This window comes from Notolepis coatsorum (assembly GCF_963971535.1).
Source record: "Notolepis coatsorum genome assembly, chromosome: 6".
NCBI lineage: Eukaryota > Metazoa > Chordata > Actinopteri > Aulopiformes > Paralepididae > Notolepis > Notolepis coatsorum.
Genome location: NC_140170.1, coordinates 65,368,680 through 65,383,847, shown reverse-complemented (window position 1 = coordinate 65,383,847; position 15,168 = coordinate 65,368,680). Strand labels below are relative to the sequence as shown.

The window sequence follows — 15,168 nt, the reverse complement described above, 5'->3', positions numbered from 1 at the left end:
CAAGAGAGACTACTTTACTTAATGAAGCATTTATGTGGGAGATCGGTTGGCCTTCTGCCATATGCCAGGGATAGCAGAGAGGCGCTGGTGGGGAGAGAGAGAGAGAGAGAGAGTGAGGAGAGAGAAATTGATAAAGAGACAAAGGGGAAAAAGCCCAGTCAAGGAGGGAGGGTCAGGGCTAGGGAGTGGCCTATCGTGTGCCTAGAGACTGATGGATGGAAGAAGGAAGGGTTCCGGTGGGGCGGGTGGAGGAGAGGGGAGGGAGGGGTGGGGGGAGGAAGGCGCAAGGCAGATGGGATGTCCAGCTTGGGTATATAAACCCCTGGAGCGCTCCAGTTAGGCGTCGTGTTGCATCGCTCCATACTGGCATCCAGCTGCTCTGCGACCTCTGAAGACTACAAGGGACAAGAGACGAAGAGAGGAAGAAGAAGAAGTAAACAGACAGAGAAAGAAGAAGAAGAAGAAGAAGAGTCACCATGAGCCATCCTTCAGCCCGCGCCTCCGCCTCCACCTCGTACCGCCGCACCTTCGGGAGCCCCGGCGGCGTCTCCATGTCCTCCTACTCCCCTGTCTCCTCCCGCATGCCCCACTCCTCCGGGGGCCGGTACTCCATGCGCTCCATGTCCCCCTCGGTGCCCATGCGCGCCACCAACTACCACCAGCAGCACCGGTCCCGGTCCAGCACCCAGCCCCCGCGCCTCAGCTACGAGAAGGTGGACTTCACCCTGGCCGACGCCGTCAACGCCGAGTTCCTGACCACCCGGAGCAACGAGAAGGCCGAGCTGCAGGACCTCAACGACCGCTTCGCCAGCTTCATCGATAAGGTGCGCTACCTGGAGACGCAGAACAGCGGGCTCCAGCAGGAGCTCAGCCAGTTCAAAGGTCAGGAGCAGCAGGGGAAGTCCAACCGGGCCACCGACCTGTTCCAGGACGAGCTGAGGGAGCTGCGGCGCCAGCTGGACACCGTGGGCAAGGAGAGGGACCACTACCAGCTGGAGAGGGACAACCTGGCCGAGGACGTGAACACGCTCAAGCAGAGGTGGGTTGGGTGGATGGGTGGATGGATGGATGGGTGGAGGGATGGATGGATGAATGGATGGGTGGAGGGATGGATGGATGGATGAATGGATGGGTGGATGGGTGGGTAGGTGGATGGGTGGAGGGAGGGATGGAGGGTTGGGTGGGTGGATGGGTGGATAGGTGGATGGGTGGAGGGATGGATGGATGGGTGAAGGGATAGATAGATGGATGGATGGGTGGATGGGTGGGTAGGTGGATGGGTGGAGGGATGGAGGGAGGGATGGAGGGATGGAGGGATGGGTGGATGGGTGGGTAGGTGGATGGGTGGAGGGATGGAGGGAGGGATGGGTGGATGGGTGGATGGGTGGATGGGTGGATAGGTGGATACTTTGTTACTTTGTTGATTTCTGAATGGAAACCTGGTAGCAATCACAACGGGAAATGCCATAAAAGATAATCATGTGCAGATACTGGGAAAAGTACAAGGTTGATATTAAGTATTAAATCCTGTAAATATAATCCTGTAAGTATATGAGCAGGTTGGCACCTTAGATGGTCGCCTCCGCCGTCTGTGTGTAAATGTGTGAGTGAATGGGTGAACGTGAGGAACAAAGATTGTAAAGCGCTTTGGATAAAAACTGCTATATAAATGCGGACCATTGTCCATTCAATGTGTAACTCATACACAAAAAAGAGGGTTGAAGTATTCATTTGAAAGAGAAGTTAAGACGGGAGTGAGGAATACAAGTAAAATTTGTAAACTCAGGGAGGGAATAGAAGATTTGGGGACTTGTGAGTGACTGGAGGGGTGTAGGAGGGGGAGGAACTAAAAGTATTTGGTTACAAAAGTTGGGGCCTGGTGATGAAAGTTTGATGAGGAGATGGGGGGGGGGGGGCAGGGGACATGGGTGTGGACAGTCTGTGACTTCAGGAGACAATGTCCAACATCTCCATCACACTCCTCCCTCGTGCGGCTACACCGCAGTGGCCATTGATCTCGTTTTAAAGCGCATGATAAGGCACACACGCGGCCCTTGGACGGCTGCCAGACTGGGCCCCCACCCAGCGTCGGCTGGTGGAGGTGGGGCGTGGCACAACAGGGAACGCTCGTAAAACAGCTGCAACAGGCTACGGCGTTCCCCTGCAGTGCAGTGTGCGCCGGGTCGCGCGGCTCTAAGTGTGCACACGCACACGTGTGTCGGAACGCCTCGTCGATGGGCAGGAGTGCTCGTAAAACAAGATGAATTACATCAGCACTTCACACCCCTGTAGCGACGCAGGGAGCACTGCGGGAGGCGGGGGCCTCTGAGCCACGGGACACGGGACACGTTGTCAGATTAGATCACAATCAGGTTTATTGTCGCTATAGCGACCAGTTGCATCAGTGTTGGTAAACCTGGTTTATCATTTTCTTCATCTCTTATTGCATAGTAATATATTCGAGACAAAAATATAGATTATAGATTATCATGCGCACATGAACACACACACACACACACACACACACACTCACATACACACACACACACACACACACACACACACACTCACGCAAACACACACACAGACACACACATACACACAAACACACGCACACACACGTATACATACATACACACACACACACACACACACAGACACACACACACACACACACTCATGCAAACACACACATACACACACACACACACAGACACATATACAGAAATGTATACATACCGTGAATAAACCAACAACCTCCATGTGCTACTTTACCCAAGAGAGATGACAGGAGGATGATGGATAGCCTGCGCACAAGGTGGGGCTGAGGAGAGAAGAGGAGGAGAGGAGAGGAGAGAGAGGAGATGAGAGGAGAGGAGAGGAGAGGAGAGGAGAGGAGAGGAGAGGAGAGGGGAGGGGGGGAGAGGAGAAGAGGGGAGAGAAGAGTAGGGGAGGGGATGGGATGGGAGGGGAGGGGGGGGTGAGATAGAGAGAGGAGAGGGGAGGAAAGGAGAGGAGAAGAGGGGAGGGTAGGGGAGAGGACAGGAGAGGAGGGGAGGAGGGAGGAAAGGAGAGAAGAGGAGGGGAGGGGATCGAGGAGAGGAAAGGAGGGGAGAGGAAAGGAGAGGAGGGGAGGGGAGAGGAGAGGAAAGGAGAGGAGAAGAGGGGAGGGTAGGGGAGAGGACAGGAGAGGAGGGGAGGAGGGAGGAAAGGAGAGAAGAGGAGGGGAGGGGATCGAGGAGAGGAAAGGAGAGAAGAGGAAAGGAGGGGATGGGATCGAGGAGAGGAGAGGAAAGGAGGGGAGAGGAAAGGAGAGGAGGGGAGGGGAGGAGACGGGACATGCGACGGTGATGTAGGAGGTGAGACAGGAGAGAAATAGCATCAGGAAAAATCAATGTAACTCAATTCGTCCATTAGGTGGGTGTTCGATGTCCCGCTGTGCTGGTGGGACGTTGCCAGAGACCCCATTAGGGGAAAAAGGGGCTCCACGCCGCCCACAGTATGAATTAAAGATGAGGAAGCAAGCCCCTACTGTGTAATGCCCTTCTACTAATCTACTTTATGCCCAGGCCCTGTCGTGTGATGCTTTTCTACTAATCTACTTTATGTCCAGCCTGGGCGTGACTAGGCCTCCTCTCTGATATGGGGTGGAGCCTGGGATGGGGGGGGGGGGGGGGGGGGGGTAGATCGAGTCAAGACCACGCCCTACCAGCCCAGACACTGACCACAGTGACGGCCAATATCCAGTGGCCCTATAATGATTTATAGTGTAGTGATACGGATGTGATATCATCTGCCATGACTCATCAAGACCAACCCGTAAATCTAAAGCGCTCTGGGTGGAGCAAGTAATCCATTTTAACATCCATTTTCCATCTTTTATTAGATTGGTTTTGGAAGTAGACATTAAAATAACCTTTTTATTCTAGGTAGCGTATATGGATGACGAGCAGAAGCTGGTCTTTGCTCAGAGAATAGAAACATAGTAGAAACAGGGAGTGGCTCAGGAGGAATTCACTAAAGGCTAGGTGTCTCGGTACGGCGCCACGCACCGCGTCCAATGGGTAGTCAGGGAGGGGCACGAGGACCAATGAGGTTAAAGTTAGGGTTAAGGTAGGGGCGGGTCTATACATGACATACCATGTTTCCGGGAGTCCCTGGATCAGTGGCCCCTATGGTCCATCCTGTGATAACTAGAGCGGGTGACAGTGAAGCAATGGTACTAAAAATACATTAAAAGATATATGCTTTTCAGAATAGCTACCCACTTCAAAACGCTTCCATTTCCACCTGTATCAATCTGATACTACTCACTATAATCTGGACAATGAATTTCAATCATAAATATTATATTATATAGGCTTAAAATCTATTTTTTAGAAAGTTGGTTAGAATTAGTTTCAGCGGGTTTACCCTTCAGATGCAACACATTGCCCTGCAGGTTCGACGTTGGCCCGTGACCATAAAACACAGGAGACGACGGGTGTAGCCGGCGTAGGTGACCCTTTCTGCTGGTGCTTAGCCAGATCTGGGGAGGGAGGGGGGGAGCAGCTGCCCCCGTCCCGTTGGACACACACACACACACACACACACACACACACACACACTGCCAAATCCTTTTACACAGGACAGTGAATTAACAAATTGATCCAGAGGCTTTTAGCCAGCTGATGCCTCATCTGGCAGGAGCCCTGGTCACGTACGCGAACAAAGAAACCACATCAAGAGAGTTCTTGTTTGAATTTAAAAAAGAAAAAGCCCACGTTGTCTCCCTGTGCGACCTCTTTAGATCTGAGGTGGAATGTAATGTATGTATCGAGTGTTTTTCAAATCAGGGACCCACATTCTTTTATTCTTATTGTGGGGCTCATTGAAACATATCACAAACATATGAATTCAAACTCAAAAATATCACTGATGTTGCCCTCATTTACAGCAATGTTGAGTGACAGACAACTGGTATTACTTCTGTTGTCATAATGGGGTCCCACCAGAAGAACCCATAGTTTACAGGATGTGTAAATGTTTTAGCTAATTGCATGGATTTATTCCACTCTGTAATCTCTGTCTGTCTGTGTCTCTCTCTCTCTTTCTCTCTCTCTCTCTCTCTCTCTCTCTCTCTCTCTCTCTCTCTCTCTCTCTCTCTCTCTCTCTCTCTCTCTCTCTCTCTCTCTCTCTTTTCTTTTCTCTCTCTCTTTCTTTCTCTCTCTCTTTTCTCTCTCTTTCTTTCTCTCTCTCTCATCAAAGGTTGGATGAAGAGAACCAGAAGAAGTCAGAAGCCGAGAGCAACCTGATTCTCTTCCGCAAGGTAAACAGTCACAGCCCAGACGAGACAGAGTCTCTACAGACACAGAGTCTACAATCTCATCGTACGGCACGATAATCGAATTGAATTGTGTAATGTTGCATTGGCTCAGATATCGCATCAAACTCAAGATAGCTTTGTTTCCTCTCATTACAGTTATGTAACAGTGACACACGGTGGTGACTGATGGTATGACAGGTCACACACAGCCAGTTTGACAGGCATGGATCATTGAACTACTGGCATAGTATGGGTTCAGTCCATAGGAGTAGATTTAGGGGGGGGGGGGGGGGGGGGGGGTTGCATGGGACATGTCCTCCTCAATATTGAGAAGAGGTACATTTGTCCCCTTAAAAAAATACAGCTAATATGAAAGACAACCCCCCTCCCCAAAAGAGGTAAAAGATGAGGGGGTCAAAACATTTATATATCCTTCTTACCTGTCCAGTAACTATATATTAACCAACAATTTCAGACACCCCTACAGGACCGTACCATCTCACCTTGCAAACGTGCCTCTCATAAAAGCACACCAGAATGCAGGAAATTAAGTGTTTGATGCAAAACATGTCCAGGGGGAGGACCACCAGACTGCTTAGTGCCCCCCCCCCCCCCCCATGTTGAAAACAAACCTATGCCCTTGGTTCAGTCTACTCTCTAGTCTAACCCCATCTCTAAAGAACCCCCCCCCCCCAAACACACACACACACAAAATCATCATAATCACAACTTTTGTTATTACAGTGTATCAAAGTGTTGTTTCTGTTGACGGTCGTAAAAGTAACCACAATTCTAAACAGTGAGGAGTTGTGAGAGATCATTGGATGAGATTGTGAGAGAAGGGGAGATAATCTCACCTCATCCCTTCCTGTAGGATGTGGACGATGCCACTCTCTCTCGCCTGGAGCTGGAGAGGAAGATCGAGTCTCTGATGGACGAGATTGAGTTCCTGAAGAAGCTCCACGATGAGGTTAGTGCTGCTTCCCTCCCGTCATCCGGAGATAACAGCCGGTGTCAGGAAGGTGCCTGGAATCACTTGTCACTTATATGTACTTCTGCCTTCATCAGAACCCGAATGGCTCATTCTTAATTTGATTGTATTTTTAATAGAAAACTTAATTTATTTAACCAGGCAGGTCAATTAAGAACAGATTCTTATTTACAATTACAATGTGTACAGTGTATTACATGAAGCAGAACAGTCAAATTACAGTTAAAATGTATAGTAATTACATTATAGTCATTACTATAAATATGATACCTGGCAAGCATAGGTATTAAATGTTTGGCGCTTCCAGTTGTCAAGTCAAGTTAGAGTTCAAGTTTCTTTGGAATTTGGTTTTGCAGCATAAAGTGCAACATAAAAAAAACAAAGAAACATGAAATGACATTAGTGGGAATGAACGCAGACACATTATAGCATTGCAGCATGGAAAGGTCATCACGTCTTTGTGTGCGTGTGTGTGTGCGTGTGCGTGATCAGGAGATCCAGGATGTGCAAGTGAGTGTCCAGACCCAGCAGCTGAAGGTGGAGATGGACCAGAGCGCCAGGCCCGACCTGACCTCTGCTCTGAGGGACATCAGGTCTCAGTATGAGAGCATCGCCTCCAAGAACATGATCGAATCCGAAGACTGGTACAAGTCCAAGGTATTGAGACACACGGGACAGCCAGATGAGACACACAGACATATTATTATGAGACCGGGTCCAGCACTTTGCAGCCTCATGGCTCCCTCTGTCATTTTTCAGATTTTTACAGATTATGAAAGTATCGAATGTAAGCTTTGAAAATATTTGCTTATTTGAATCTCGTTTAACCTCAAGTGTCAGAGCAGAGAAACGCTGAGAAAAGACTATGTAAAGTTTGTCTGCATTTTCAACACCTTGGCAGTTAGGTACTAGATGTGAACAATAGCTCTTAAATCCATCCCTAACCACACCCCCAATCACTCCCCCAACCACTCCCCTAACCACACCCCTAACCACTCCCCTAACCACTCCCCCAACCACTCCCCTAACCACACCCCCACTGGATTAGTTGTCATCTGTCAGTGACTCAACTGTACATAGCTGTTATACAGTGACTCAACTGTACATAGCTGTTATACAAGCTGACCTACAAGCTACTAGTCCCTAAGGGACACAAAAAGGTGACCTAGAACCTCGCAGTTCTTAAGCCAATAGAGATATTGAGAAAGAAATGTATAAAGTAAAAGAGAAGGGAATAAAAATGTGTAGAGGAAGTTAGACAAAAAACAGTATTTATGTACAATGTATGCAAGGAAGGAGGCTGCATATTATGCATAAACACAGACATACAGTTTCAGCGAATCGACTGCCTTTGTGCGCCCGTTCCTCTTGCAGTTTGCCGATTTGACCGACTCTGCGAAGCGCAACACCGACGCCCTGAGGCAGGCCAAGCAGGACTCCAACGAGTCCCGGAGGCAGATCCAGTCCCTCAGCTGTGAGGTGGACGCCCTGAAGAACACGGTGAGAATTATGACTAGGGAAATTATCGGTATTGGTAAAAAAAAAAAAAAAATTACATTTATTTAACCTTTATTTACCCAGGCAAGCAAGTAGGAACAAATTCTTATTTTATTTATTGTGAAAAGTATGCATTGTGTTTTTGGGGGGGGGGGGGGGGGGGGGGGGGGACCCCGCATATAGTATTGAAAATCTGGAGTTGGACAATATCGGTATATCGGATATCGGTAAAAAAGCCAATATCGAACATCCCTGATTACGGTATGACTATAGACAACCATCAACCTGACATCCCTGTATACCTGATATACACCACACCTTCTGCACTCGAGTCAACTCTTACTACCAACTACCCCATTATACGAAAATGTCACTTCTAGAGAAATTATTGTATCGTCTATCTTTGTGTGTTTTTGTGTCGGCAATAGAGAATTTTAATAACACAATAACACGGCTTAACAAAGAAAGTACTGTTTGTACTGTTTGTAATATTTATTAGAAGAGCACCAAGATTATCTTACATTTATTAAGAATGAGAGTTGCGCTTGTAAGGCGAAGAATGTGCATGAATAAGTCAAGAGCGTAAGTCCATGAGCATATTACAAAGGGGATAATTAATACCACCTGTAGCATAAGAATTATATAAGGTACACTAGTAGGTCAGCTGGAGATACTAGGGGGGGTTCCCTCCGGTTGTAAGCCAGCAGGGGAGAGGATTTGTCGGTAGCAAAAGTCTGGATCAACGAGGAATAAGGAGACTCCAGGTACAGGAGACGGTGCAATAATCCCTTGATCCGTAGACAAGCAACAGCTATTCTCCGGTATGCACTGCCGCATGGAGGAAAGCTAGCCAGCCTCAGAGTCCTAGAGGCGGGCTCGATGGTGCTCCTCACAGGGTAAATCCCACACGGTAGTGGGGGTAGACGATTCTCTGCTCCAGCAGCCACAGGACCAAAGCAATATAATCCAGCCGAAAAGGGCTCTGTAGTCGTCGGTGTAGGTTATCCAGTGTACATATCCACACGGTTCTCGTCTAGGGCTCCTCGGATGACGGCACAAGGTTAGGCCGATGAAACGTTGGTAATGCTGGTCACTGTAGAACGGTAGCCGCACGATACACTATACATAATAGACTATTACTTAATAATAGAATAGGTCCAACTCGACGATACAGCGTTAAACTCTGACACTTCAGCTATCAATTCGCACGCGGTCTCAAGGCTCTATTTCGGGGCAAAACGGGCCCACTTCACAGCACGTTGTATCGTGGTGAAGGCTTCAACTTGTTACGGTAACTAACTGCTGTATCCACCAGCAACGTATTTATACGTAAGGTGAATAATCTAGTACCAGCCTTATTTCTGTCTCGTATTACTGCGCAAAACTGGGCATGTTGAGACATGTCTTAGCGGTGACTTTGAACTAGACATTGGGGGTATGGCCGTGGCGCCTAGGGGTTCGCTGTCCAATAGGAGAACGAATATTATGGTCTGGCCTGTACTAGGTAAAGGGATATTCCGTGTATATGTACAAAGAATATACAAGGGATATCAGACGATATACAAATACTATACAATATATCTCAAGTAATAAATATATATATTCGGTTTAATCTGACCCTTTGTAACATTGTGTTTTTTTAAACCATGCATATATCGGTATCGAAAATCTGGAGTTGGACAATATCGGTATATCGGATATCGGTAAAAAAGCCAATATCGAACATCCCTAATTACGGTAGACAACCATCAACCTGCCATCCCTGTATACCTAATATACACCACACCTTCTGCACTCGAGTCAACTCTTACTACCAACTACCCCATTATACGAAAATGTCACTTCTAGAGGAATTATTGTATCGTCTGTCTTTGTGTGTTTTTGTGTCGGCAATAGATCATTTTAATCTGAATTTATACTCTGAGTAAGAGTAAAAAGTAAACAGTATACCACACAAGGTGCAGTAGTAGTAGTCCGTGCAGGTTTTGGTGGTTAATTAAGAGTCAGACACACTTAGTGGTCAGACATTCCTAACAGTTCTCGAGTTCTGTAGCCGTTAGTTTTCCAGCTGCTGGCAGCAGTCCATGCACACGGTTCTGGAGCCTGATGGCGTGTGTCTTTTTCTGAATGTGTGTGTGTGTGTGTGTGTGTGTGTGTGTGTGTGTGTGTGTGTGTGTGTGTGTGTGTGTGTGTGTGTGTGTGTGTGTGTGTGTGTGTGTGTGTGTGTGTGTGTGTGTGTGTGTGTGTGTGTGTGTGTGTGTGTGTGTGTGTGTGTGTGTGTGTGTGTGTGTGTGTGTGTGTGTGTGTGTGTGTGTGTGTGTGTGTGTGTGTGTGTGTGTGTGTGTGTGTGTGTGTGTGTGTGTGTGTGTGTGTGTGTGTGTGTGTGTGTGTGTGTGTGTGTGTGTGTGTGTGTGTGTGTGTGTGTGTGTGTGTGTGTGTGTGTGTGTGTGTGTGTGTGTGTGTGTGTGTGTGTGTGTGTGTGTGTGTGTGTGTGTGTGTGTGTGTGTGTGTGTGTGTGTGTGTGTGTGTGTGTGTGTGTGTGTGTGTGTGTGTGTGTGTGTGTGTGTGTGTGTGTGTGTGTGTGTGTGTGTGTGTGTCTCAGAATGAGGCTCTGATGAGGCAGATGCGCGAGATGGAGGACCAGTTTGGCGTCGAATGCGGCAACTACCAGGACAGCGTGACCCGCCTGGAGGACGAGATCCACCACCTGAAGGACGAGATGGCCCGCCACCTGAGGGAGTACCAGGACCTCCTGAACGTCAAGATGGCTCTGGACATCGAGATCGCCACCTACCGCAAGCTGCTGGAGGGGGAGGAGAGCAGGTGTGGAGGAGGAGAATGAACGCGTTGACACCCTTATGATTCTGTTTTTAATTCATTCTTTAGGAGGCCAGTTGTAAAGTAAATCCGAATCACTTGGGAGTAATGTGATAGTACTCAAGGTCTTTACATATATCAACACAACAGTCCAATGTGTTGCGCCTAGGGGTGTAACGATTCAACCCCACAACTATTCGATTAGATTACGATTATTCAGGCAACGATTCAATGCATCATGAAATCTCTTAATTTGACCACGATTCGATTTTGATTCGATACATTTTCGATACATTTTCTATCAGTTAATTCCCCCAAAAAATTTTAATACACAAATGTGGCTGGGGGAACTGATTCACTCAGCATGAATGGACTATAGGTCAATAAAAACAACACACACACAAAAACAAACATAATTTTTTTTTAATTTCGATTATAATCGATTCTAACATATTCAAATAGATATTTCTAACACATTAGAATCGATGCATCGTTACACCCCTAGTTGCGCCTCTCCGTCAGAGAGGGCCAACCAGCCTTCGTTCTCATAAAGGACACAGTGATGAGTGTCGTCTCTCATTACGTGGTGAATCTGAGGGCAGAGTGATAGAGTCCAGGGATTTAAGGGTTGAGGCCGCAGCATGTCTGTAGATTACATCACCATAGTCCAAGACTGATAAAAAAGACTGATAGAAACGTATCAAAATTCAGGCGTGACTAACGATTCCCAGTGGGTAAAGGAACACGCCAACATTTTGGGAAATTAGCTTACCGTCTTGTCTTCTCCAGAGAGAGACAAGAAGATAGATACCAGTTCCCTCTCTGTGTGTTCAGTAGAAAGCTATCTGGCCACACGTTAGCCTAGCTTAGCACAATGAATGGAAGCGGACATGGCCGGTTAGCCTTCGGGGAGGGGTGTTAGTTGGACAATGCCTAGGCTAACCGGCCATGTCCGCTTCCATGTCTGCTTCCTTTTAATGAACACTCATAAATACTAACACTTAATTGCTATATTGTGTTCCTTTAGGATCACTGTGCCCATGATGCATGATGGAGGTCACCACAGGGGTAAGATATATCTTTTTGTTTTCCCTGTATCACATGAAATAGAAAGTTAGCAATTAATTAAAGGGTTCCCTTTTGGTACGTGCATTTACATGCACACAGCATTTTAGATGATGATGATGATCATATTCTGGTTAAGGTCATAAACCTGGATAAATGACGAAAAGAATATTCAGAATATTGGAAACAAAACATTACACATACCACTAACAGTAAATGGGATGTGGGGTGTCATGGCTAATATCAGCATATTCCAGCTGCCTTGTGATTTATCAATTAGAAATGTTGACAAAACAGGCTCTTGAATGGCCATAACCCAGGCCAAAGCAAATTAATGAAACTGATAAAACAGCACTGCTCTCTAAAACATTGAAATCAAGAGAGACAGAACACACAGGGGTGCAAATAATCTATTTGTTTTTACTATACATGTGAGGTATATTTTCACGTGGGCCTACAGTATGTAATTGAGGAGTTTGACTTGGAAAATAAGATTTTTCTATCTTTTTCAACCGATTTAGTTTTCTCCTATGTTTACAGACATTACCAACGTAAACTCACACTTAAATCATTGGCATTGATTCATTGATATCCATTTGGAGGTGATAGCAGGTTCAAATCCCATGTTTTGAATTTTCGGTAGTGGGGCTACCCTTTTGTTTGCATTTAAATGACAGATTGTGCCTTTAATGAATGGGAACCACTCTGACACACAGAAAGACAGCTATGACAGCCCAGATACCACTGAACCCACCTGGAGCTGCCATAATATTTAGGCTCCTCAGAATTGGGATCTGAGACTATCACATCTGTTTAAAAAAGGGATATGCAATTATATTCACAGACCTAACGATTTAATCATGTCCTGAATTACATGTAAATTACATGTAATTACATTACATTTACATGTACATTACATGTACATGTAAATGCACTACATTTTATACAATATACAATATCATAGTATTGGCAATATAACTGGTGATTCAGCATTAAAAAACTGAATCGTCAAAAAGTGAGTTAGCCATTCAGAAATGAGTCTTCTATGTGCATTTGAATGTAGCAACGTATAATTTGGACTTTTTCTCTACATCACAGACTATGAACAGCACCCAGAATCCCATGGCAAGAAGAATGTAGTGATTAAGACCGTCGAGACTCGTGATGGAGAGGTAAAGGGATGCTTTCCTAAATATATGGACTTAAAGGAACACACCAACATTATGGGAAATATGCTTACCGTTTTCTCCAGAGTCAGACAAGAAGATAGATTACCGTTTTAGAGAGGAAGACTACCTCTCTGGTTAACCGTCTTCTGTAGTGTGGTAGTGAAAGGGTTAACCCCATGTAGTGTGGTAGTGAAAGGGTTAACCCCATGTAGTGTGGTAGTGAAAGGGTTAACCGTCCGTAGTGTGGTAGTGAAAGGGTTAACCCTCCATAGTGTGGTAGTGAAAGGGTTAACCCTCCGTAGTGTGGTAGTGAAAGGGTTAACCTTCTGAAATGTGGTAGTGAAAAGGTTAACCCTCTGTAGTGTGGTACTGAATGGGTTAACCCTCTGTAGTGTGGTAGTGAAAGGGTTAACCCTCTGTAGTGTGGTAGTGAAAGGGGTGACCCTCTGTAGTGTGGTAGTGAAAGGGTTAAGAAAGCGAAAATCATTCTAAATGATTAGGAACTGAAAATGCCTTGAAAGAGTTTGGACCAGACTGACCGACTGATTGACCGACTGTTTTTTCTCCTCCTCCACCAGGTGGTCAAGGAGTCCAGGAAGGAGAAGGAAAGGGACTCAAGCCACCATGATAGGAGCGACAAGAAGGGAAACCAAGACGATAGGGATGACAGGGACGACAGGGATGATTAGGATGATGGTTAAACACACGTTGCTTGTTCCAGGTGCAGATGTTAGTGTTCAACGATAGTAAAATTTTAAAAAGATGAAAATATGAAGAAAAAAAACTAAAAAAAGCAAGCTAATACGAAACACGTTAAAAACTAAGCCTATACGTATTCCTCATTTGTCACTTGCCATCCTACAACTTTACGAGGTTATCTGTGCCAAACAGAGAGTCTGTCAATATAGATGCAATGTTAAAAGAACAACACTCGTGTCACCTTGGTGCTACTTAGGACAACTACTTCGTGTTGATAGAGAGAGTACACACACAGGTTCCTTTCACCTCAGTGCTACTTATTAAAGACCAATTAATTCATGCTGACAGAACGAGTAAACACAGGTTTGTGTCACCTCTGGGGCTAACCAAAAAACCCTTTATGGATACACCACTTGAGGCCTTTATTTACAGTGCAATTCCTTCGAATACTTTTGAGGACCAGACTTTTTGTAGCGTTAAAATGAAATACAGCCTAAGCAAAGGGGTTAAGGACGAGTCAAAGGGAGTTTTAGCGATCAATATGCAGAACGAGGGTTCTTTTTGTATTTTTGTTTCCAGAGTAGCCCTACAACATAGTACATACAACATAGTATACTATGTATATACGTGAGTGGACAGCCTGGACGCCAGAGTAGGACTCAGTAGAGACTCGAGTCTTTGTTTTGAGTGGCTTTGTCGTTCTACCAGTGTAAGGGCGATGACACGTGGGCAACGGAGATGGGTGTAACAACCCTTTCACTAGCACACGACAGAAGGTTAACCCTTTCACTACCACACTACAGACCCGTCTGTAGTGTGGTAGTGAAAGGGTTAACCATCTGTCGTGTGGCTGTGAAAGGGTTAACCCTTTGTCGTGTGGCAGTGAGAGAGGGTTAACCTTCTGTATTGTCGCAGTGAAAGGGTTAACCCTTTGGTGGTGTAGTATAGTGAAAGGGTTATTGTCGGCTTCGGGATGAGAGAGATGGGGGGGGATTGTTAATGGGGACGAAGTCATTGCTGATGACCTAGTGGGGTTTTAAGACATCTACGAGACACACGGTTGCTGGAGAGATTGCCCATATTCATTGCCCCGTTAATATTGCCTGTGTATCACGGACTTCAAGAACCACCGCAAGGACCGAGTGACGATGGACCCAGTGGATGATGACCATTAGCCAACTGAGCTCATTCCAGAGAAACAGAATGTTAGTGAAATGAAACATGCCTTGCAATGATGGGTGTGCATTTAGCACCCATATAAAAATGACCATGTGAAATGCAAATAAAAGCAACTGGAGCAAATGCAAACCTGTGTCCTTTTGCCTTGTGTCGTGTAGTCTGATGGTATACACTTTTTTTTAATAAGGATAAAAAATAAGATAACATAACATAAGATATTCCTTTATTTATCCCCTTAGGGAAATTTGGGTGTCATAGCAGCATGGGGGAGGGGGTGTCACGGTATAGACCACCACAATCTATTCTATCTATTCATCCATATGAATTGAAAATGGGGGACCCTGATGGAAACAAGACAAACGTCTTTCTCAGGTCTGCATCCCCTTAACAATTGTATGTATTGAGCCGTACTGTATTGTACCCATTCTGCAATCTGTTAAATAAAG

General features: G+C 46.0%; 1 protein-coding gene across 1 annotated transcript; it reads left to right on the top strand.

The window, feature by feature from the left end:
- The first annotated feature begins 369 nt into the window (after positions 1–369).
- On the top strand, positions 370–14,240 carry LOC311231226 (plasticin-like). Its single transcript, XM_084317769.1, has 9 exons — positions 370–1,039; positions 5,248–5,308; positions 6,180–6,275; positions 6,789–6,953; positions 7,671–7,796; positions 10,396–10,616; positions 11,638–11,678; positions 12,774–12,847; positions 13,423–14,240. Exons 1-9 carry the CDS (start codon positions 477–479, stop codon positions 13,531–13,533), a joined length of 1,458 nt encoding a protein of 485 aa, XP_084173895.1. The 5' UTR covers positions 370–476; the 3' UTR covers positions 13,534–14,240.
- Positions 14,241–15,168: the final 928 nt, after the last annotated feature.

Coding starts and splice junctions, on each gene's coding strand:
- LOC311231226 (XM_084317769.1), top strand. CDS start 477: ATGAGCCATCCTTCAGCCCGCGCCTCCGCCTCCACCTCGTACCGCCGC. Junction 1,040..5,247: donor GTGAACACGCTCAAGCAGAG/GTGGGTTGGGTG, acceptor CTCTCATCAAAG/GTTGGATGAAGAGAACCAGA. Junction 6,276..6,788: donor TGAAGAAGCTCCACGATGAG/GTTAGTGCTGCT, acceptor GTGCGTGATCAG/GAGATCCAGGATGTGCAAGT.